This window comes from Eublepharis macularius, chromosome 4 (genome assembly GCF_028583425.1).
Source record: "Eublepharis macularius isolate TG4126 chromosome 4, MPM_Emac_v1.0, whole genome shotgun sequence".
Taxonomy (NCBI): domain Eukaryota; kingdom Metazoa; phylum Chordata; class Lepidosauria; order Squamata; family Eublepharidae; genus Eublepharis; species Eublepharis macularius.
In genome coordinates this window covers 132680621-132704340 of record NC_072793.1, presented here as the reverse complement: position 1 = coordinate 132704340, position 23720 = coordinate 132680621, and the positions used below count along the sequence as shown (strand labels likewise).

General features: G+C 39.4%; 1 protein-coding gene across 1 annotated transcript in view; it reads left to right on the top strand.

Moving 5' to 3' along the window:
* ITPR1 (inositol 1,4,5-trisphosphate receptor type 1) overlaps positions 1-23720 on the top strand; it is a 282814-nt gene that overhangs the window by 167899 nt on the left and 91195 nt on the right. The window contains exons 33-37 of the mRNA XM_054975949.1: positions 760-888; positions 3053-3173; positions 4804-4988; positions 5840-5988; positions 6888-6999. Of these exons, the coding sequence (XP_054831924.1) occupies positions 760-888; positions 3053-3173; positions 4804-4988; positions 5840-5988; positions 6888-6999 (696 nt within the window). The remainder of the gene's footprint in view (positions 1-759; positions 889-3052; positions 3174-4803; positions 4989-5839; positions 5989-6887; positions 7000-23720) is intronic.

Below are 23720 nucleotides of genomic sequence, written 5' to 3'. Positions count from 1 at the left end.
TTCTCCACTTTATTTTCTCTTTCTTCGTGGCAACCCCCATATCTTCACCTTTCCCTGCTTCCTTCTCACCCATCAACCAAACTACATTATCTGCCCCCCATCTTTGACTATATTGATATTTATTTACTTCATTTATATCCCACCATTCTCCAAGGTGGGGACCCAAAGCATCTTACATCGTTCTTTTCTCCTCCATTTTATCATTACAACAACCCTGTGAGATAGGTTAGGCTGAGAATGTGTGATTGGCCCAAAGTCATCTAGTGAGCTTCCACAGCAAAGCAGAGATTCAAACCTGGGTCTTCCAGATGCTGTTCTAAAACTCTAACTACTACATCACCTACACTGGCTTTGGAAGGGTGGCTGGTGTTGAGCAATAGCAAGCAGCCTGGTCTGGGTGAGTCATGCAAGTCAGGATGTAGCATGTTGCCCAGTAGTTGCTGCTGGGCTGGGCCTCGATGAGCCCCTCCCCGAGGCCAAAACAGCCCTGGAAAGGGTTCTGTATTTAATTGACAAAACCCAAAGTTTTGAAGGCAAAAATTTTTTATTTCAGATTTTTTTTTTGCAAACCTGGAGGGTTTTTTAAGGTTCCTAGAACCTGTTTTATTTGTTAACGGCTCCAACATCTGGATTAAGAATCTTCATATGGGTGGACCATGTACAGAATTAGATATATTGATGATATAATTCTAATAATTTGCATTTGTCATGAAATTATGATTCCATTGTAATTTTTTTAATTGTTGAATTGTTTTCTAGGCTTGCAACAGCACTAGTGACAGGAAGCATGCAGACCCCATATTAGAGAAGTACGTGACTGAAATAGTGATGAGTATAGTTACGACCTTCTTCAGTTCTCCATTCTCAGATCAGAGCACCACTCTGCAGGTAAGAACCTAGGATGGGGTAGCAGGAAAAATACTCTGTTTGAATATTTGCTCCATCTGTAAAGTGGAAGAACATCAGCGCATGGTAAAATTGAGTTAAAGGATGGCACAGTCTTTGCGTAGTGCTTCTCATTGGCAGCTTCTCTCCCTAGCTCTTGGTGTCAGGCTGTCATACTCTGCAAAGTCCTGTGTATCGCTTGTGCTCTGCAAGGCCTGTGTACTGTTTGATTCGTTTGACTCTGATGTTAGAAGCTGAAGCTGTTCTCTGCCTGGAATGTGAAAGCCTGCTGTTATCTTTGCTGTTTCTCTTTCACCTGAGAAGCTGGTCCTCATGGCCTTGGAATGTCTAACACATCATCTCTGCTTTGTCCTGTTGCTCATTTATTGAACTTAGCTAGCTGTTTCCTGAAAGCAGGAGTGGGGGACTCTGGGGATTAGGCTGTGCTTAGAATCCTATATATGTTACGTGCTTGTAGTGAAACGCCATTCCTGGCAAGGAATGTAGTAGGGAATTATACTAGTAGCTTATCAATAAACTTGCTTTAACTCATGCAGTTCCTGGACTCATGCAGTGAAGTCGTTGAGAGTTACTTGGCAGAACCTGACACTTGGTGCGAATAAAACAAAACAGCATTTTTATGATGCATTGTAGAGTGTCTTTGTGAAATGAATAGAGATAGGGAACAAGAGAGGATGTGTCAGCGTAGAATTTTTCTCTTTGGTACGTCAGTACTAAAACAAGAAGAGGAACCATGTGGCAACATTTCTCTGTTTCTCATGCAGATTCCATGTGTGTGTCTTGTGTCTTTCACAGTCCACAAGAAAAAAGTGCCTGCATGATCTAAACAACTGTGGAATGTGTGATGTGTGCATGAGGGAGAGAAATGTGTATTGATGTAGATAAGCTCTCTGTAGATAAGCTCTAGGAAATGCACTTTAGAAGAGAAAGAAGTCTCCATCTTCCTCTGTATAATTATGTACATGATTGATTCCCTCTTTTCACCTTGCAGGGAGCCTTGACAGGCATCCCTTGGCTCCTGTCACAGTAACAGTTAATGGCTGGATTCTGTGACACTGTAATAGTAGAGGAAGTTTTCCAAGCACCTCTCATTAGTGCTGTAAATAGATTTTTCTCTTAATGCCCTGCTTCCCCTTGGAAAAAGGCGTATCTCCGCAAGGGAAGAATCTAGAGACTTAGGTTTTTAATGAAAGCTGAATCTCTTGATAATATTTTTTTTTAAGTTTCTAGCCCCTTCCATTGTGGAGATAAACCTTTTCCCTTATATTTCTACGAGGGAAGGGGTTAGAGACTTGCTTTTTTAAAAAAAAATGAAAGCTGGGAATTCAGAGAAATTGCCGCACCTATTATTGCAATGGTAGGTTGAAATATCAATAGGAAACTAATGATTTAAAAGATCAAAACAATACCAGGAAGGGGAGAAAGGGAGATGAGGAGAGGATTTGGTTTGCCAATGATGAACGTCCAATCATCAGAAAGTGCGTGGGAATGGGTGGGGCAAACAAAACTGAAAGAAACATTATGCACAAGAAAAAACTCAACTCAAAATCAGTTATCAGAAAAAGATTATGGTAAAGGTGGTCTGAATAGAACTGGGGGAAATGGCAAAACCCAAAAATCTCGAAGCAAAAACTCAGACATGAGGAATTCAGAGAATAAATTGAAGCAGTATGGGGCCAGAACAGACAGGAAAAAAAAGTGGAACCCCCTCCCCCCAATTAACAGATAGAATGGTGGCCTCTATAGAGCAGGATTACAGAGTGAAAAATGGATTGGCCTAATTTCATTTGAATTTTAAATTGCTCTTGAGCAGATTGAGGATGTCGTCAAGTCATGTCCAAAACCTTGATCAATACAATTAGGTCTTGGATCTCATTGTCTGCTTTTTACCCTGTTTAGTAATTTATTCTTTAGGATATTCAGGTGAAACCCAATTCTGTAATATCATTTCCATCTTTTTTGCTCTCTTATGGTGCACACATATCCGATTGCCTCGACAATGTTGCTTTTAAAAAGTGACTTTAGGTTCTTCAGTAATTGAATTAATTTATTTGGAACAACCTGGTAGTGACAGACTTTTTACTACAGGATGAAGCTTTCTGATCATTTTACTCACTCTTTGGACCTATATTTGTGGGCATTTTAGACTCGTCAACCTGTATTTGTGCAACTGTTACAAGGGGTATTCCGAATATACCACTGCAACTGGTTATTGCCCAGCCAGAAAGCATCAGTGGAGAGCTGCATCAGAGTACTTTCAGATGTAGGTAAGAGAACAAAGAATATGAATTTAAAACACTGTACAGGCTCTTTCTGCATAGGACAAATCACTACAAATTCTAATTTCAGTTAATTCTTTGCTGTAACATTCTTGCTCAGGGCAGGTAGAGGGAGATGGGTTTAAGATGTCCATCTCCAAACTGGTTCAAAATGTTGCATCTTAAACTGATGTTCCATTCATTTGTAAGGTAAAGCAAAAAAGTAAAGTTTAAAAGTTGAGATAGTTACAAGACACTGATGGGAAAAAAGCACAGAACAGTATCGATGAAGCTGAGCAGATCTGGGTCTAGTCAGTATCTGGATGGGAGAGCTCTGCCGCACATTCTGTAGCTGAGGAAAGGCAGAATAATAAATAAACAGGTACACTCTGCTTTAAATAATTTCAGTTTAGAAATATCTGTTTTGCCATTCTGATATTTTCCAGTGTCACTTCAAGAGATCTGCAAGCCTTTTTTACTAGGTTTTATTGTAGCTTAGCCTTTATTGCTAGAAGTAGCATGTGTGAAGACTGGATGTATATGCCTTTCTGTGCTGAGGACAGATAATGTTGCAATGTTTCGATTGTCTATGCAGATTTGAATCACTGCTGTGTATGTTTGTTATAATATCTTTTTTGAAAGTGTCATATGAATACACGAGTGCTTGTATGAACAGCCAGTTGCTTAAAGCATTATGTCTTCATTCCAAGTTTCCATTTCCTTGGGATTATGGATGTGTGCCATGATTTGAAACAGAATTACAGCCACGTTACATCCCTTCCTTCTAAGAGTTGCCAGGTCCTTGGGGGACCCAACTGGGGTATGGGGGGCACCGGGGGGGAATCTCATAGGGGTGGTACTTACCTCACTGTAAAGCACATGTGCGCTCCAGAGCACCCCACATTGTGTCGGGAATTATATCATTCCAGGCATAATACAGAAGTAATGGGTTGTGCCAGGGGCTGACGTCATTCCTGGTTCAACACGGGGTGCTCTGGAGAGCGCAGGAGTGCACTTTGCCTCTACCACCATGTCCCCACACCTTTTTCCCCCCACTGGCCAGGTGAGAGGTGGGGGGGTCAGAGACAGGGGCATGGATCCTCTGACCCCCACCAGGGGACTGGCAAGCCTACTTCCATCTGCAATCACATCCATTTTCAGTATAAGTTTCTTTGTTTACGCCCTTCTAAGTCCATTAAACTAAGAAGAGTATAATGAACTAAGAAGAGTATAATTCTGCTCAATATTGCTGTTAGTTGTTCATGAATGGAGACTTGCAAGGAGTTGTGGTGGAAGCATCTCATTTCCCCCTCCCTCACCATGTCCTCTTTCCCTTCCCTGCCCTCCATAGCCTCTACCCCCACCTATGAGCTTGAATCCTGTCAATCCTTACCTGGCATGACAGTATGAAATGGAAGTGCATCAGTATTTCTGGAATAGCTGTATGAAAAGTAGAGGTGATGATAAGATCCCTTACTAGCACTTTTTGCAGTGCTGAAAAACAAAGCACCATTTTGTAACTGGCCCTTGGAACTAGATTAATTCTTCACTAAGAATGGTACTTTGGAAGAAAACATTCTGAAACATTGCAAGACGTGATTGTTAGGTAAAGGAAACACTGTTCTTATTTTTCTTTCAGCAAAAAGTAGAGCAATTGCTATCCCTGTTGACTTGGACAGTCAAGTCAACAACCTGTTCCTGAAATCTCATAACATAGTACAAAAAACAGCAATGAACTGGAGGATGACTGCAAGGAATGCTGCTCGGAGGGACTCCGTGATGGCTGCTTCCAGGGATTACCGCAACATTATTGAAAGATTACAGGTGAGTTTATGGCACAACTGCTATTTTTAGGATGTGATGTTATGAACAAGGATATGTGGGTGCAGCCTATTAAGAAGAGTATAGTTTAATTTTGTAATGGCAATTTCCTACAAGAACCCTCCCCCCCTAATTCAGGCCTCTCTTGAATGGCATGGTAGTTGCTGACTATCAGGACTACATAAATGCCTGTCTTTGAAGGAAGCTGTTTGTGAAGTGACATGTTGCACAGTGTACAAGATGCAGCACATCAAAATAAGTATCAGTATTTATTTGCAGCTTTGATCAACATTACTGTGGGGTTGGAACTCTCTGCTTTTTCCTTGAATTAATAGATCAGGCATTAATGCCCATTTTGATATTGATACCCAGAAAACCTCTTGCAATATTAGTCATTAAGTAGTCTGTGTATTTTATAACCACTTTTTACTGCTTATGATAGTAATAAGAGAGGGTAAATTCTGAAGTGTTGTTTTGTCTGTTGATTTCTACAAGTTTGTAATAAAGACGTGATGCGTGTGTGTTACGTGCCATCAAGTTGCTTCTGACCGAAGTATAAATACTAGTTGCCAGATTGTGCTTTTCACTGGGAAAGTAAGTCATTAAGTCTTAAATGGTTGACACTGAGAGATGTCTGTCTTTCGGTGCTACACCTCTGAAGATGCCAGTCACAGTTGCTGGCGAAACATCAGGAACTACAATGCCAAGACCATGGTGATACAGCCGGGAAAATCCACAACAACCATATTAAGTCTTAAACTTGCTGTTTTGGGGTTCGAATGAGAGCCTTATTCTAGACAGGTTTTTTTTTTCCAAATGTTACTTTGAAAAACTACTTTGTGTTTGCAATTCAGGATATAGTCTCAGCTTTGGAAGATCGTTTACGTCCCCTTGTCCAGGCTGAATTATCTGTACTGGTGGATGTTCTTCATCGACCAGAGCTGCTGTTCCCAGAGAATACAGATGCAAGAAGGAAATGTGAAAGTGGAGGTTTCATTTGCAAGTGAGTACCAGGAGTGTGTTCAACAAACCCTTTTCTTCTGATGGAAATGCACTTTTCCCCCTTGACCATTGTTTTAGCACACTACATGCTGTACTAAGTTCAGGTTGCTACCAGTGTATTTACCTTTAGCAAAAGTATTCACAGCACTCTGTGTGAATCAGATCGTTCTTTAATCTAATTCTTAGAGGTTCTGTAAATAGCCCACAGTTCATGCCTAGAGAAAATCGTGATACAATGAAGATGCTCTAACCAAACATGTTTAGTGTGATAGGCATCCTGTCTAGAGCACTGTAAGGTGTAAGATGAGACTCCCAACAGACCAAGATGGTGATGATTTGTAGCTAAATAATCTGGAAGCAGAGGTTTATCTCATGTTCCTTCTAGCAGACCTTAATAACTTCCAGTCCTGTGAGTAGCATCTGGGAGCAAGTACAGAGTTGTCTGACTGCTGGATGTTAGATGAGGGCAGAATTAGGTATTATAAGAGACATGTGGCTGCTTTTGAAAACAGCAGTCCTGTGCCTTCTCCTCGTCCTCCTGAATTTTCTGGTTCTTATGCTTTGTGCTAGGTTTGGAATTGTATGCACTATCTTGCAGCAAACAAAGCAATTTTGTCATTGTGGTTTATAGTTTTATCTTTGTCAGTCCACATTTATGCATCATTTATTTTTTCAATGCACATGTGTCTCTTTGCACTTGAAGTGCCTTCTATACAGGAGTACAAAGGGTGGAAGGCAGTTCCGTTGCTGCATTACTTATAAAGCAACAGATACATGTGGCGTATAAGGGTCTATCAAGTTGTTTCTTCTGTCTGAGCCTTGAAGTAAATAGCTAAAAATGTCTTTCTTAACTAGAAATTACTGTACTGAAACAAACTATGATGAATTGATTGTTTTCAGGTTAATAAAACACACTAAACAGCTTCTGGAAGAGAATGAGGAGAAACTGTGTATTAAAGTATTGCAGACGCTCAGGGAAATGATGACCAAAGACAGAGGTTATGGAGAGAAGGTACTTTAATTTACAGTTAATGTTTTATTTTTATTCTCTGCTGTATTTTCAATTTGTTGAATAGAATTCCTAGGATCTTATATTTGTTATACTGTGTGCATTTTTTTAAAAAAAGTCTAATGCTTTTTCTAGTATTTTAGCCTACATTTAGATTTATCTCTTGGTGTAAACAGGAGCCCCGTGGCACAGAGTGGTAAGCTGCAGTACTGCAGCCCAAGCTCTGCTCATGACCCAAGTTCGATCCTGGCAGAAGCTGGGTTCAGGTAGCCGGCTCAAGGTTGACTCAGCCTTCCATCCTTCCAAGGTCGGTAAAATGAGTACCCAGTTTCCTGGGGGTAAAGTGTAGATGACTGGGGAAGACAATGGCAAAACCACCCCGTAACCAAAGTCTCCCAATAAAATTTTGTGATCTGACGTCCCCCCATGGGTCAGTAATGCTTGCACAGGGGACTACCTTTACCTTTGGATAAACGAGTATTTAATTGATTAATGTTTGCTAGCACAGGATAATTAATAGTTTAAAAATCATAGATTTTGTGTAAATTATATCTATCAGGAGCTAAACTATGCCTTAAGCATGGAATCTGATTTTGTACTAGAGTCAACTGACGTGAAAATAGATTTTTAAAAATGTTTACCCCAGAAACATAAGCACATGTCCTTTAATGATAAGCCCATTGGTTTCTAGGGCAGCTTCCAAGTAGGAATGCTTGAAATCCTACACTAGTATAAAAGCTTGTTTGCAAAACAAGTTTTACTGGAAGTAAACAAAGCCTAAAATGAGTGCTTGTGCCAAATTATGATGAACTGACTTCAGAGTTAACGTGCCAGAGATGAATTTTAGCATCTCCTCTGTCAAAACATGCATTGGTTGTTCCTCTGTCTGGTTCATGTGTGTTTCACTGCAGAAAAGATGTTCAAGTTCCCCATTATGCATGACCCCAGAAACGTAATCTCTTTTGCTGCTTCCTCATGAATTTTGAAACCACAGGAAAGTATTAGGATTGGAAAATTATAGGACTAAGTTAATTTTAAAAGTGACTCATCTAGTTGTCTCTAGTTTAATATGTTGATATAAATATTATAGCATATTTCCACTAATCTCTTAGTTCAGGAAGATATCTTCAGGAAGAGATCTTCCTTCCTTCTGAAGCTATCCATCTATTTCTTTTTTCTTGTTCATAATTTCGATCCCCTATACAGTGTCCGTTTTATGTATTCTGATACAAACAGTGGATGCATTCAATGAATGTTAATCCAAAGAATATTGCTTCTACTTCATACACAAAAGGGATCTAATAATTATGTTCTTATTAAAATATAATTTAAAAATGAAATTCCATGAAAAGAGTCAGAGGATAACTGCCTTTTAAATTATAAATGGAGATGATCATAAAACGAAACCTCCGAAGCACTACCACAAAGAACAAATTTCGTTTTCCGATTACAGCATGAAAATCTAGAATGAAAGAAGAGAAAGCAAAGGAGAGCATGATAGCAAAGCGAGAAATGTTGGTCTCTAGGATAAGTCTTGATCTTTAATTGTGTCATTGTGAGGTACAGAGATGTATTGAGCTAACAGGAGACTTGTGTTGTAGCCAGTGTTCAGGGACTGGTTGCCACTGTCTCTACTGTTCTGAGGCAAGTTTCTGTAGAAAATTCACATATTTTAAAAATGTAGACCACACACTTTCCAAAAATTCCATGAGACTGAATATATCCTGTGTGAAGATTCCAGAACCCTTAGGCACTTGGTCATAAAGAGAAGGGTCAACTGGTCATGCTACAGTCAAGCATCGCAGATCAGCAGCAGTTGTATGATATGGGAATAGGCTGATTTTCTGTGGATGTTCCTGAATGAGGCTTTGCATGCTCTGGAAGCAGAGACCTAGAAGGACCATCTAGGTTCCTACAACCAAATGCCCTATCTTTAAAATTTTACAAAAAGGTTTTGCTATAGCTTTTCTTTGAAAATCTCCAGGAAAGGAAGAAAGCACATAGTAGGCTAGGAAAAAGTAGTCCTGCTCAATTTTTCAGGACTCTTTAAGCATTCTCCCTATGCTCTGTTTTTCCCTCTCAGGGATTATTAGGTCCTCTTCTAGGCATAGAGAAGACATTATAAGAAATATGATCATTCAATTGCTCTTTCAGTTTTTTACATGGTGTTATTTGTATTTTGTTCCTAGAAAGCATCTAGCAAGTGAACATAAGTTCTCAAAAATATACTGTCTCCCAGCCCTCATGGTTATTAGTCCAGGTGCATCCACAACTCCAGGAATCAGCTTTCTGGGGGTTGGATGGGACTGCTGTGGAGGGAATGAAGATGGAGAAAGATCCTTGATCCTTGTACTGACAGATCATGTGATCCATCCCATGTCTAGCAATGTGACATGAAAATGGATGTGCCATATTTGACACCCACTTATCTTTGTATTATAAAACATCAGTTCTGGAATTTCATTACAGTTATTTAACGAAAACTTGATCTTTTGTAAAGGCATATTGTGATGAAATTATGGCTGGCTTGTTTCTATTAAATACAAAAATTTCAAAGGTCTTTCAAAATAGGAATGATCCTACAAAATCTGTAGAGTTATGAATAATAGTAACTTGGTGGGAAAGTTTTGAAATACCTGTTTTCTTCTTACATCCCCTAAGGCTCATCAGTGAAATCTTGTAAATCGAACAAAACAGATTGATCTGTGCATATGATACAAAGTAGCAGTAATTCTGTTATCTAGCTGGAAAATCTGCATCCCTCTCCTAGACCTTTTAATTTCTACATACTTCTTGATCTTTCGGATTCAGTTCCCCATGGGAATATTCACTATGAACTGTCTCATAGAATTGTTGTAAGGAGAAGGCTATCAAGTTCTTTGTACAGTGTTTTTGTGGGGGTGACTTCAGAAAAATGTGTAACCATGGGGAAATGATAGTGTAAAATTGCCACATTGGTACTTCCTATTTTTTCCTTAGATATAATCTAGTAGCAGCTTACAAATTTCCTGCACAGAAGTGTCTGGCATAAATTTTCTAAAGAAGAACTCTTTATTCTTTTCCCCCAAGCTTCCCAGTAGATTTCTCCATGAAAACTGGTCTTTGTGTAATTCTGTTTATTTCATACTCCTGTTTAACTGACCTCATGATTCATGGTTCTGATTCTATACCCTTTCACAGATATGAACTTGTAGTATAATGAAATTCCTCAGTTGTACATTCACAGTATAAATGAAGTATGTTGGGGATGATGCCTTGTATGCTTAAGATCAGAAACTGCCTTGTGCTGAATCAAACCAATGGTTCATCTAATTCCAAGGGAGATAATTTTGGACATGATGCCCTGAGCTCCTTGAAGGAAAGGATGGGTACAGGTGTGGTAGATTATAAAAACCGGTGTTGTACTGAACCTTTGAACTTATTCATAGAACTTGTATGCACTTCCACTGAACCATGGTCCCTGTATTAAATACCGTGGTTTTTAACGCAACCAATTCAGTGAATTTCATGGTCATACTAGAACAGATGTATGAGATTCTGTTATAAAAGGTGCTCAAAATTTGTTGCAGTTGGGGTGTGGGAGCACGACATTGTATTGGTGGAAGAGCACGTGCATTGTTATTTAATGATGTGTGTGTATCCCAAATGTGTACAAGCCGGCACATTTTCTTTCTAGCGTAAAGGATGTACATAATCTTGGGGTGCTTTTGCAGTGTCTGAAGTTGACGTTTGCGTATTTGGGATAGTGACAACATTTGAATTTACTGTTGCATTAGTAACAGAGTAAGATATCCTAAGATTAAAGCTGGGGTAAGGGTTAGGATTTTGAATGTCCCTACTCTTACTTCTTGGGTTAGTTGTCATTTTCTCTTATTAATATTTGTTTTCAATTTCTCTTTCTTTCCCTCTTTTTTTCTCTTTCCAGCTGATTGCACTTGGTGAATTGGATAATGCTGAGGTTTTTCATTTCTTTTTGTATTCAGAAAGTTTTCTACAGTGTTACTCTTGTGGTGTTTGTAGACCTGTAGTCTGTCATTTTGTCTTGTTAGTGTTAAGCCTTGTGGTTCATGTACTTGTACTAGTAAACCAGTAGAACACAACTTCCAAGGGCCTGTGTTGGAAGTTTTTAATGTTTTTCTAAATGTCCTCTTTCGATGCATTTTGTACTCTTGAAGGGTATGAAGAGGTGACTTGCCAGACTCTGCCCCACAGATTAATATGGAGATGTGCTTAGAAACATGCAGTGAAACTCTGGGTATGTAGGAAATCTGCTCCTTTGTCCTGTGTTGGACATTTTGAATACTAAATAAAATTATGGGTTGAAGTATGCTAAAATCCTTTAGATGTCTCCATTAATGTTCTGGTACTTTGAAATCTCTTAATAAAAATCCATAAAAGATTGTTATTTTGTCTAAATCTCATGGTAGTCTCACTAGGAGATAGCTGACAAGCATCAAAAGAGCTACTTTGTTAATATTACTTATTATTTTAAATATTTTTATAAAATGGGAAGGCATGGTATGATTTTTGCATAAGCGCCCCCCCCCCCTCCCATGCCTTGTACTGACTCAAACTTTTTAAAAATTCTTGACATTTTGAAAATGGTTTGCCGGGAGTGGATGGATGGGTGTCAGCACAAATCTCTGTTAAAGCATGTTAAATTATCAGTACAGTTTATTTGATCATGGATGTGACTTTCTCTGAGGTTGTCCCTAAAAGTAGTGCAGACTAATATTACTGATTATTTTACTACTTCTTTTGATTAGTGCTTTGGATTTATAATGCAATCCTATGCAGAGCTACACACCAGTGTAAGCCCATTGTTTTCAGTGGGGTTATAGTAGAGTATATGATTACACTGCTGAAGTCGTAACAGGCTTAATCTTTCAAAGAGTCAATGGATAATTGAGTTTTTCTTTTTTTTCTAATAAAAAGTAAGAGTAAAGGTTTTCTGATTCATTCAATGACTGTGCACTCCATAGATATCTATAGTTTCACTGTGATTCTTATTTTCTGTATTACGTATTGTAGGGACAGTCCAGAGGCCCATGTTAACCCAATAGCTACTTTTTTTGAAAGACTAGGGGGTACAATATGTGGCCTCCTTAGCTGTACCGTATGGATTTAACCCTCCCCCTACTTTCTCCTTCATAATTTGAATGCTGGACCTATCCCCTAAAACAATAGATGGCAGCATATCCTCAAGTTTGGAGAGTCAAACCTAGATTACCATTTTTTAATTTAGTAACATTTGATCTATATACAGCCCTTCAGGACAACTTAATGATCACTCAGAGCAATTTACAAAGTGTGTTATTATTCTCTCAACAATTATACTGTGAGGAGGGTGGGGCTGAGAGAGCCCTGGAAAGCTGTGACTGACCCAAGGTCACCAAGCTGGCTTCAAGTGGAGGATTGGGGAATCAAACCTGGTTCTCCGGATTAGATTCCTGCTGCTCTTAAGCACTACACCAAACTGACTTAGTTAAAAAATATGTATCCCACCTTCTGCTAGTCCCCTTGAGTGTTAAAATTTGAAATTTCGTAGTCATGCATAGGATTCAGCTGCATATAAAAAACTGTAAACTAAAGTGTATAATGTCACGCATGGGTAGCTGATAAAAGCTCTGTTTGGAAGGATGCAGTGACGTCTGTCCCTAAGGATGGCTTGTAGCTCACATTGGTAGATGATGACTCTATATACTTAAGCAAGAAAGAAGGTGGGATAGTCCCAAATGAAGCTGTTCTCTCCTCATCCCACCCCTGCCAAGCCTCTGACCATTGTGGCCTGCTGTGTTTTGCAGTAAATCAAGCGAAGTGATCAGGCTCGATTTAGAACATGGGCTCTTAGTTACAAGTAAGACCTTTACTGGCTGCCTTTAGTGGAAGGATTCCATGCTTGGAGCAGGTGTGTTTATAAATATAGGAAATGAGCATGGCCTGTTTATTAAAAGTGTCTTCTGGCAGAGGCCTGGATTCTCTGGAAATTCTGTAAAGGAGCCACAGTCTTTACATGAGAGCCTTTACATGAGTTCCATGGCCAACAGTATAGGTGGTTTTAAAAAAAAGCCTCTCATTTAGCTTACATTATGCTATCTTCTGACTTTAGAAACATGCTGCTGCCTTATACAGAGTCAGTATATTGGTCTATCAATTGTCTACTGTGGCTGGCAGCTGCTCCAGAGCTCTTTCACATCACCTGTGATCCCCTGAGCCTTTTAAGTGGAATTGCTGGGGGTTGAACCTGGAATCTTCTGCATTCAAAGAGGATGCTCAACCACTGATCTGGGGGCCCACCCATCAGATGTCAAAAGGCTCGAGAGTTTCCACATATTCCTGCACATTCAAATAGTAAAATTTTTAATGCACACAAGAACAGGCTTCGGGAGCCAACCCTTCGTCTGTGTTGGTGTTTCTGTCATGGAAAGTGGCCAACACTAGATACTGTGTTGAACAGGAATAGCAAGTGTTCTGTTTCCTTTTCCTCTTCTGGATTTTCTAGCCAGTTAAGGCTTAAGATTTCCCAGAATTAGTTCTAATATAATAAAAAAGTGGGGAAAGGGGAAGCATGGGTGATTTTGTATTTCTTCCCTTCTGAGCCAACATCCGGGTAGGGATTCATGGCTATCTCCCAAATGAGCCAGGGGGTTCTAAAAATGCCTCTTCAGACATTGCCACAGAAGCAAGAAAAACAGAAGGATTCTGCTTTCCCTCTTCCTTGTAATGTTAAATGTTTAAACAAGATCTGTTTATAAGAATGAATGATGAGCCATTGAAATTTGGACCCAAATACACAATGTTATTCTCAGTGTCAAGTTCAGCTCTTCTCTGAACTTGTACCTTCTTGAGAAAGATTTTGGTCATGCAGGCAATCTAAGCATATGGTTATAGTAACATGCATGTGATTATTTGTTCTGAATTTGTTGGCAGAGACTGGATCAGTCTGTATTTCATTTGTGTCCCATCTGAATGAGTAAACTTCTCAAGCTTTTAAGGCATGAGTAAGCTAAGATACTTATACCATTCCACTGCTGCCTTTCCACCTAAATAGGTTACCTAAGACAGCGAACATTAAAACATTTCAACATTAAACAACATTTCAGAGTGAGTGGAGAACCAGTTTGGTATAGTGGTTAGAATGTTGAACTAGGATCTGGGTGACCCCCTCTGCTATGGAAGCTTGCTAGGTGACCTTGGGCCAGTCTCACCCTCTCAGCTTAACCTATCTCACAGGGCTGTTATGAGGAGAGGAGAACAAAGTAAGCTACCTTGGATCATCATTGGGGAGAAAGGCAGGGTAAAAATAAAGTAAATAAATAAACATTGAAAATAAAGTGTGTGCGTGTGCATGCGTGCGTGTGCCTCCAAAGATGACCAGAGTAAATGGGTACGTTCAGATGGGAGATGGCGATCCTTGAGGTATGTTGGCCCCAGGCCATATAGGCTTTTCAAAGGCATCCCCACTTAGAGTGCATTGCAGTAATCTAATCTAGATGTTAACAGAGCATGCCCCACAGCGACAAGATCTTTTTCACTCAGGAATAGCAACAGTTAGTTTACCAGCTGCAGCTACTGACAGGCACCCCTGGCCACTGCTGCCACCTTAGTCAACAGGAGGCCTGGGTCCAACAGTACCCTCAAGCTACAAACCCCAATGAGAACAGGAGACACCCAATTCCTGGGTTAAACCTTCCTCTTATCAGTAGCTACTCTGTTTTGTTGGGATGAAGTTTCAGCTTTGTTAGCCCTTACCCATCCCAAAACTGCCTCCAGACAACTGTTGATGGTTTCCACAGCCTCTTTGGGATCTGCTGGAATTGTGAGATTGAGTTGTGTATCATCCACATATGGATCTCAAGTTATTCTTCAGTTGTTTTAATAGTCCTGTTGCCCATCCTATCCACTAGATATGTGTATGCTGTTTCTGATAAGTCATAGTCCAGCAATTAAGGAATTCTACAGAGAAGGACATTCTTCCTCATCGCTCTCATGGAACTGCTATTTGAATTTTCAGCCTCCTTTTCCATTGCTGTAGTTCTCGCATGGACCAGGGTATATGAGTAAGTTTATCAGAGAATAATGATGGATTATTAACAGTAAAACTGATCTCAGAATAATTAAGCTACTGTGGTTTCTGTTCCTCTATTTTAACTTACTTGGCAGGTTGTTTAAAACTTTAATTCATGAAATTGCTATGAGAAGACAGAGAAAAAATAGTTGGATAAGAACTCTCCAACTTAGGCAGTTCAGTTCGGTGGAAATGATCAAAATGGATGAAAATTGTCCCGATCAGTCAAGGCACAGGCATGATGCATCAAGTTAAGCACTAACCATGTTGACCATAACAACTGGAAAAGTGAAAGATAACTTCTTGGCATGGTTTCTCCCCACCCCATTGGCTTAAGTTTCAAAGCACATTGTTACCCAGGTATTATGTTGAAAAGAGCTTCTGTGATGAAAAAAAAATCAATGATTAGTTCTGATGCTACATTTTTTCATGATTCCATTTTTTCATTCCTTTCCTCCACACAAGATCAAGGCTGCTGGGTCAGATAAGTGGTCTGTCTAGTCCAGCCTCCTGTTTCCCATAGTGGCCAATCATATGCCCCACAAGAAGGAACTCAGAGATCAAAGCCTCCCTCCTTACTGCTTTCCTCAGAAGAGCCAGTGCACCACCCAAATGCTCCAAACAGTCACTCAGGGTGACAGATTGGAAGGGGTGCCACCTGGGAGAAGGTGAGAGGTGTAGCTCACACCTGTCATCATCATCTTCCACATCAAGTTCTAACACAGGTTGCAGATTCTACCTGCATTTAAAAAATAATAATCCCAGAGTGCTTAAATGGCATAGGGATTAAGTGTCCAGGCTCCAAGCCAGCATCCTGCTGGTTCGACTCCCCCTACCGCCATGAACTCTGCAGGTGCTCTTGGGTAAGCCAGTCCTCTCAGCCCCAACTGTATTGTGGGGATTTTAATAACATTGACTTTGTTCACTGCTCTGAGTGTGGCACTAATCTGTCCAGAAGAGTACACAGTGGTAGTGGTGGTAGTGGTTTATCCCCAAAGCACTGAAGTTCAAGGCAATCCATGTTGCATGCCCCTGATACCACTGCTACCTGGCTCCAACAACCTGTAAAGAAGACCCTCTGCAACTTTGTGGAGCCTAAGGGGGATGGGATGCGTATTCCCTTTTGATTGGAGCTACTGCTGTCTGGCTACAGTGAACTACAATTGCTCATTTTGGAGCTGGTAGAGGTATACTCCTCCCGTTTGGGGGCGGGGGAGGATCTCTTTACACACTGAGCTCTCCCTGTTTGAGGCAGCAGAAAGATTGAGCCCAATGTGCTGCCCAACAACTGATATTCAGAGGTACATTTCCTCTAAATATGCACCATGACTAATAGCCATTGATGGATCAGTCCCCCATATCTGTGTGATCCTGTTTTTAAAAGCCGTCTTAAGGCCCATCATTGGCTTCACCCAAGTTCTGGTATTTGGGGCTTAATTCCATAAACCTCAATCATGCCCCCTCTAAGTTGCTTTTTTGTTCTGAACTGAAAAGTCCCAAACTCTGTAGCCTTTCCCTGTAGGGAAGGTTTTCTGACCCCTTGAACCTTTTTTTTTTTTAACCTTCCCTAGCTCTTCATTACCATTTTTGAGATAGGGCTACAAGAACTATACGACATACTCCAAATGTTGCTATGTTGCTTCAGTGAGAACCAGAGGTAAAGCAGGCCTGATCTCCTGTTTTAAAATACTAGAAACAAAATTGAAAGAACTGAAGAGAGAGTAGTACAAATAATTCGTAAACTATGAAAGCTTGCCTGAAGAGGGCGTCCTGGTGATGCAGACTGGAACTGAGAGATGTCCTACTTTCCCCCCTCCCCCACACTCCCTCCTACATCGCAGTGAGCTGCTCTGTTGGGCACCTGCCAGTGTTCAAGCAGCAGTTACATAACAGGCAGGGTTTTTTTTCCTGGAATTTAGGCTCACTGCTGATGTGTGACCTTCAGCAGTAATTGCCAATAAAATGTGGTGGAGCTGTTTACTGTTAGTTCAGTCCAGACTCTGGCTGTCAGTATCCCAGACTAGGCTGGCAGTTACCACGTCTGTATAGTTGTTAATTTTTTTTAAAAAACTGCTAACACAACTGCCAAGGCAATATGCAGGGAACTTTGCCAGAAGCTGAAGCAGTGCTCTGTTTGTAGGTGTTTTTTGTGTGTGTGTAAAATCGTGTCTGCTATGAGAGTTTTACTCTTACATAAATGATGGATTTGCATCTCTAAAGGGCTTGGGAGCTGAGTTGGGTACTGAGGATTTTCTAGCCAAGCTCAAGCATGTCAAAGCACAGACAGAAGGGCAGGGGAGGGGGGGCTTAACCATCCATGCATCACCTAAGTTTCTGCCTGTTCTGTAGCTGTTTAAATCACAGGAATCCTGTCAGAAGAAAAGGATGGTAAACAACATGTGGCTGAGGAAGGGAGGGGGGAGAGAAACATCCCAAGTACAGATGTAATGGGGGTTGTGGTGCAGCACACTCATCTCCTGCTTTTAGATGGCCACTCTTACTGTGAAGGATCAGTCTTGTAACGTTGGTATATCCGACGCCATTCTTCACAGGGGAAGCTTGCTGTTAGCTCATTGCTTAGAAAAGAGGGGCAGGTAACCTATTCACTCCCATGGAAGGAGAAGTAAGTGTTTGCCTGTCTCCCCCTCTTCTGACCTTTACTTAGCCATGAGAAGTGGTGAAGGGGGCCGATTCAAGTACTGCATCTACAGAGGCTCTGAGCCTCTCTCTAGACCTGCATTCAGAATAAGATGCACAATTGTTAATTCAAACAGCTCTTGCCAGTCACTCCTTCCTCTTGCGTGCATTCGGTACAGCATTAGGGAGATGAGTCAGTAATGCTCGTTACATAGCCAGAGTTCTGAAGCTAATAAAGTCAGTCCACTCCCCTTTCGTGCACTGTAGGCATTCAGTCCTGGTGTGAATGTAGTTGAATGCCTTGCTGAGATGAGGTGATTGCTTTGATCTGATGTTTTACTTAGGTCATATGTTCTTCGAAGAGCAGCATGCCAAATTGGCTTGCTGGGGCTGATTTTAAATCAGAGACTTAACCAAAGATTTTTTTTTTTAGAGCAAGGCAACTAAAAAACTGAATATAAGGGAGTTACAGTGAAATCCTAAGCATGGTTACTCCCTTCAGAGCCCATTGACTTTGATGGACTTAGAAGCATGAAACTCTGCTTAGGATGGCACTGTTAGACTTACAATGCTGTACATCAGATCTCCTTCCCTTAATGCCAAAATTTTTTCAGCTATAGAGGGTAGTTTTCATTCATTTTAATTCCTAATAAGTTGCTTGTAAAAGAACCATAAGAAAGGTGTGAACTCTTCGATATCTCACTTTGGGGGTATAAAGGAGCCAAAGTTTTTGTGTGGGCTTTGAAAATCCAGTCAGATGTTCTTCTAATATTTAGGAAACCCAGCCATCTAAACAGCAGGTTACACTGTGAAGTGGCAGAGATGTCTGTTTTGAACTTTTCTTGCAACTTGATTGTCAGGACTAGTTCACACCAGTCACAAGATGTATGTACCAGGTTCCATATATTCCAGTTCCCATGTACTATTTCATAACTAGTTCCTGTGTGTTGGAAAACGTGTAGCTCCAAGATTGAAGGTTTCTAATTGGGGTTTGCTTCATGTACACAAATTGGGGGTCTAAACCAAAGTAAAAGAGAACCAATATGGTGCAGTGGTTAGAATGTTGGAGTAGGATCTGGAAGACCTAGGTTTGAATCCCCAATTTGACATGGAAGCATGTTGGGTGACCTTGGGCCAGTCACACTCCCTTGGCCTAACCTACCTCACAGGGTTGTTGTGAGGATAAAATGGAGAGGAGAAAGATGTAAGATGCTTTGGGTTCCTTCTGGAATGAAAAGATGGGGTATAAAATAAATTAAGGTAATTTCTGTGTTGTAAGAAATTATTAGGGACAGCACTAAGAATAAAACCAGTGGAGTATCTTAGATGATGAAGAGAGCACATAAAATGGTTGGCAGAAAGGTTTGTTTGGCCTCTGTTCTGGATTTCTTCTACCAATAAGGTGTACCTATTTCAGTTCCATAAGGTCCTTCTGTTACAGTGATGTTTGTTATGATGTAATTGGGTTTTTTTTTTAAGGCTGTCTTTTTAAGGTTGAACTGCTGTTATTTAATTGCCATTTTTATGCTTTTTGATCACTTTCAAAAATCATTTTAAGCTTTTATTGTTTTATGAATAGGGGTGGATTTTTTTCCTGCTTCCTCTTTTTACATTCCCTTGAGCATCTGTTCAGAAAGACAACTCACAAATTAATAAAATAATGATCTTAAATTGGAAATGGGAGTGCTGACACTTTTGGGACACAGTTATAATCTTGCTGACTAATAGTACTTTAAGGAAGTTGACATAAGCCCCAAATGGACATGAGAATAGCTCCAGGTGTGCTAGTCAGATTATGTTACCTTGGGAGTGTACTGTTCTTGTTTTAAAGGTCAACTAAATTGAAGAGTAATGAGGTGGCTTTGTGATTAATTTAAATCTGTAAAGTCAACTCTCAACTTTTTAAAAAAGTTGCATTATGTTCACTGAAACTAGAAAACATCCCCCCCCTCCTGCCGCCCATCAATGCTGCTTAACCAACCAACCAGAGAGTATCACGACAAAAGTACAATTGCAAGCAAATTGTCATGAAAACTAACTAAAACAATTATCAGTAAGCATCAAACATAATACCTCATTTACTCATACTTCATACAATCCTTTATAAGTTTCTTCTTACAGTTAGACATGCATAAATAACACCCAAGTCTGTATAAAGTGCTAGTGCAGTTGCATATAGCAATACAAAATTCCTATGGACAATATCCAGTGCCAATGTAATAGTATTATTGCAATATCCTCTTAAAGTGCTGTGTGCCAAAGTGACAAGAACTCACTAAGTACTTATTTACACAAATAAATTGGCATCATTCATAGATATATCAAGTCCATTCAGTCCAAAGGAGTCCAGCTCGAGGGTGCTTGGAAGGAATATGATGAATTCAGACAAAGCAGAGCCATCTTTTATGCAGGGACTTATTCATGCCTTCATGGCAAGGGAATTGGGAAGAAGTCCTAGCTGTGGTGATGCTGAATAATGCAGCAAGTTTCTATGGCAATGTGAGAAACTGAACCTGGTTCTCCCAGATCCTAGTCTGATAGTCTAACCACTGTGATATCTTTCTAAAAAAACAATTGCTGACCATTATGCTGCCCTAGATTTCATGAAACATTCAATATCTGGGGAGCACGTTTAAAGGACACTTAACTTACTGGGCTAAATCAATGGGCTTATATGAGACTAACCCTGCTTAAGATTTCACTGGAAATTTACTTTTCTAAATCTCCATCAACTTGTTGCTTGTATTAGAGTACCCGCTCAACTGTGCTTGGTAGAACACATTGCTTTTCATGATAGAGGGATTAGATAAAATCAGACAAAATTCAGAATTTGTTAATTTGCTAATCAGTTTTTTAAATACTTTTTATTTTATTAATAAGTTAAAAGCCCAATGAAAGGGGCAGAGAAAAGAGAAAGAAAAGAAAAAGAAATAAAAAAGAAGAGAAGGAAAGAGAAAAAGAAAAGAACAAAAATGAAAGAAAAAAACAAAGGAAGATAATACATTTTTCACTTTCCATTTTTCTCTAGAACACCTATCATATCTTTACAAACATTATACTTGTAGTTTTGATACCCAAAATTTACCTTTTCAATACTGCCTCCCTTCTATTTATTTCCCCCAAATTTATCTTCTTAGAAATCAAATCCACAAATCATCGGTTCATTTTTTCTCATCTCACGGAGAAAGTCAATAAGGGGTTTCCAATTAACCATAAAGATAGACAATGTTTTATCTCTGATCAGAGCTGTCAGTTTAACCATCTCCGCTAACTCCATCATTTTCACAGCGATCCATTGAAGGGAATACTGTACTTTTCCATTTTTGTGCCTATAAAAGCCTAGCCACCATTGTCATATATAAAAATAGAATGCCATGTTTATTTTCCAACTGTTTGTCCATTTGTCTCAAGAAAAAGGCTTTAAATTGTATATTGATCTTCAAAATGTTCTATATTATCATATGAATGTGTGAATTAGGACAAGCCCACCAAAGGTGATAAAATGTTCCTTCATGTTGCTCACATTTCCAACATTTGTTTGACTAATTTTTGCTAATTTATCAGGAGACATACACCACTGATAGATCATTTTATAAAAGTTTTCTTTAAGTGTGGAACTCAAAGTAAATTTGAGCCCCTTTACCCAGATATTTCCCACTGGTCCATTTGTATATTATACCCAAAATTTTTAGCCCATTTTATCATAAATTGCTAATCAGTTTGATCAGCCACTCATTGTATCCTCACCCAGTATGTAAGGATGAAAGAAAGGTTTTGATGCATGTGTCTATAGTAGTCCTAAACCACTGCATGCTGTGGTCATAAGTTTCCTCTGTAAGTAGGTCGCCAGGTTTGGGGTGGGTTTAGGGACATGGGTGGGTGGGTGGGATTACCACAAGTGTGATGTCAGTTCTGGGTTTCCCCAGAAGTGATATCATGCTCACGCAGCTGCTGTTTTGTTTTGTTTTTTAAAAAAAATTCCACTGTTGCTACTTGGAGCAGCGGTGGGCAACATGATGCTAGCAGTGTTATTCATTGTCACTATTTGTTGAACTAGATAGGTCTTAATATTAGCTATGCGATATTATTTATTTCTAGACTGACACCGGACATTTTATACATACCTTATTACTGGTTTTTATATAAACCTCATAACTTTTTAAAAACCTCATAACTTTATCGTTGAGATTTTGAAAACAGAATTTGGGGGGAAGCTTCATAACTTTTTTTAAGAAGAACTCATTTTCAGAGAATAATGGAGTTATGAAAGAGCCATTAAGCATTTGCAGTGTCTTTCCCTCAGCAAGAATTCTTACCCCCAAATGTCTGACATTACTTGAAAGTTTAACTCTCAAACAAAACTGCCCTCTCTAGGTGACATCTTCCAGTTCTACTGTTGGGATGAGGTTAACTCTTTCTTTTATAGGAAGGGCTACCAGACCAGAAGATATATCTTCTAGGAAAACTTGAGCATGTTGATAAGTAGAGGAACAGTACAATCCAATGCAGAGGTACTCCAATCTAAGCCCATCGAAATCAGTGGGTTTATACTGGAGTAAATCTCTGTAGGATTACACAGGAAAAGAGCTATCTGTTAGGTGTTCTCTTTGTAACCATGACAGAAGTTTAGTCATTTTAAAGAATGTGTAATGAAAGATACAACTTAATTGCAATCTCTTTGCTGTGAAAATTCTATTTGTTACCTTCTAGTCCATGTTCTGATAAAGACTTTTATCAGTCCTGTTGACGTTCTGAATGTTTCCAAGAATCTCCTGATTACTTTAATAGTTTGTGTTCAGTCTTTGCTTGTATTCCATTTACGACATATTTACAATAATATATTATATTGTTTTGAAATTTCTGTCAGAATGGTTTATGGTGCCATCCGTTCCTCAACAGAATGGGACCCTTCCAAGCCTATTGAGTTCAGTGGATTTAGAAGTGTGTAACTCTGTTTAGGATTGCACTTCTAAGAATCATGAAGTTTTAAAAAAATATTCATAACCATGTGCCTGTGAGCGAAAAGGAGGTTCTAATTAGTAATACTGATGCAGAACCATGAAGGGGGGGGGGTTGGGAGATTTTCCTGAGGTGATTACTTTTTCATACATTCTGCTGTTTTAATGCTGGGCATTCAGAAGTGGTTTGTAATTCCCCATTAATTCCTTTTGACCATGTAAAATGAATATATGCTTATATGTTGGATATCTATTCTTATTCTATTCTTTCACATTAAACTGCAATTATTTAGATGAAAGATTAAATCTATGTTGGTAGATTTAACAATTCTTTTTTAAAAAGAAGCAGCTTAATTCACTAGTCAAATTTTACTTTCCAAAAGTATTTCCACATTTCTGATAGTCTGGGGAGTATTTAAAAGAAATGCTCTTGACTTAAGAACAGTATAAAAAATAAAAATAATTGTGTGCTGTAAGGTCTCAACCAACTCATGACAATACCAGGAACATGAGGTTTGCAAGGCAAGAGAAGACCAGAGCTGGTTTGTCATTGTGTTCCTCTGCGTAGCAGTCTCAGTCTTGCAGTAGGGAAAACATTTGGCAAAAGATGGAGAATTATAAAACTCTTCTGGAAAACATTCCATTGCTTTATGCATTTTTAAGAAATCAGTCTCCTGGATGTATGATTTGAAATTTTTTGGCTGCATTTCCACCTACAGTTATTAAGGATACACCTGCTGCTGCAGAATAACTCATACAGCCTCTAGAGTATCCAGGAAAAGATTTTGAAAAGTTCTGCACTAGCTTGTTACTTCCTTTTTTAAAAACAAAATCTTTTATTTCATAGGATTTTTATCTGTGGTCCTTAGCTTATAGCTTCATTTCTGAAGTTCTTTCTAGTCCATGTTCTGAAACATGGTAGAATTTGGTAACCTGCCAAAGAAGAGGGAGTAACTTGGGATATTTTTCATTACTCAAAAGTGGCTCTCATGAAATACAAAAATTGTGTTCCCTTATGTATATATTTGATTATAAGAGTATGGTAGAAGTATGAACAATTA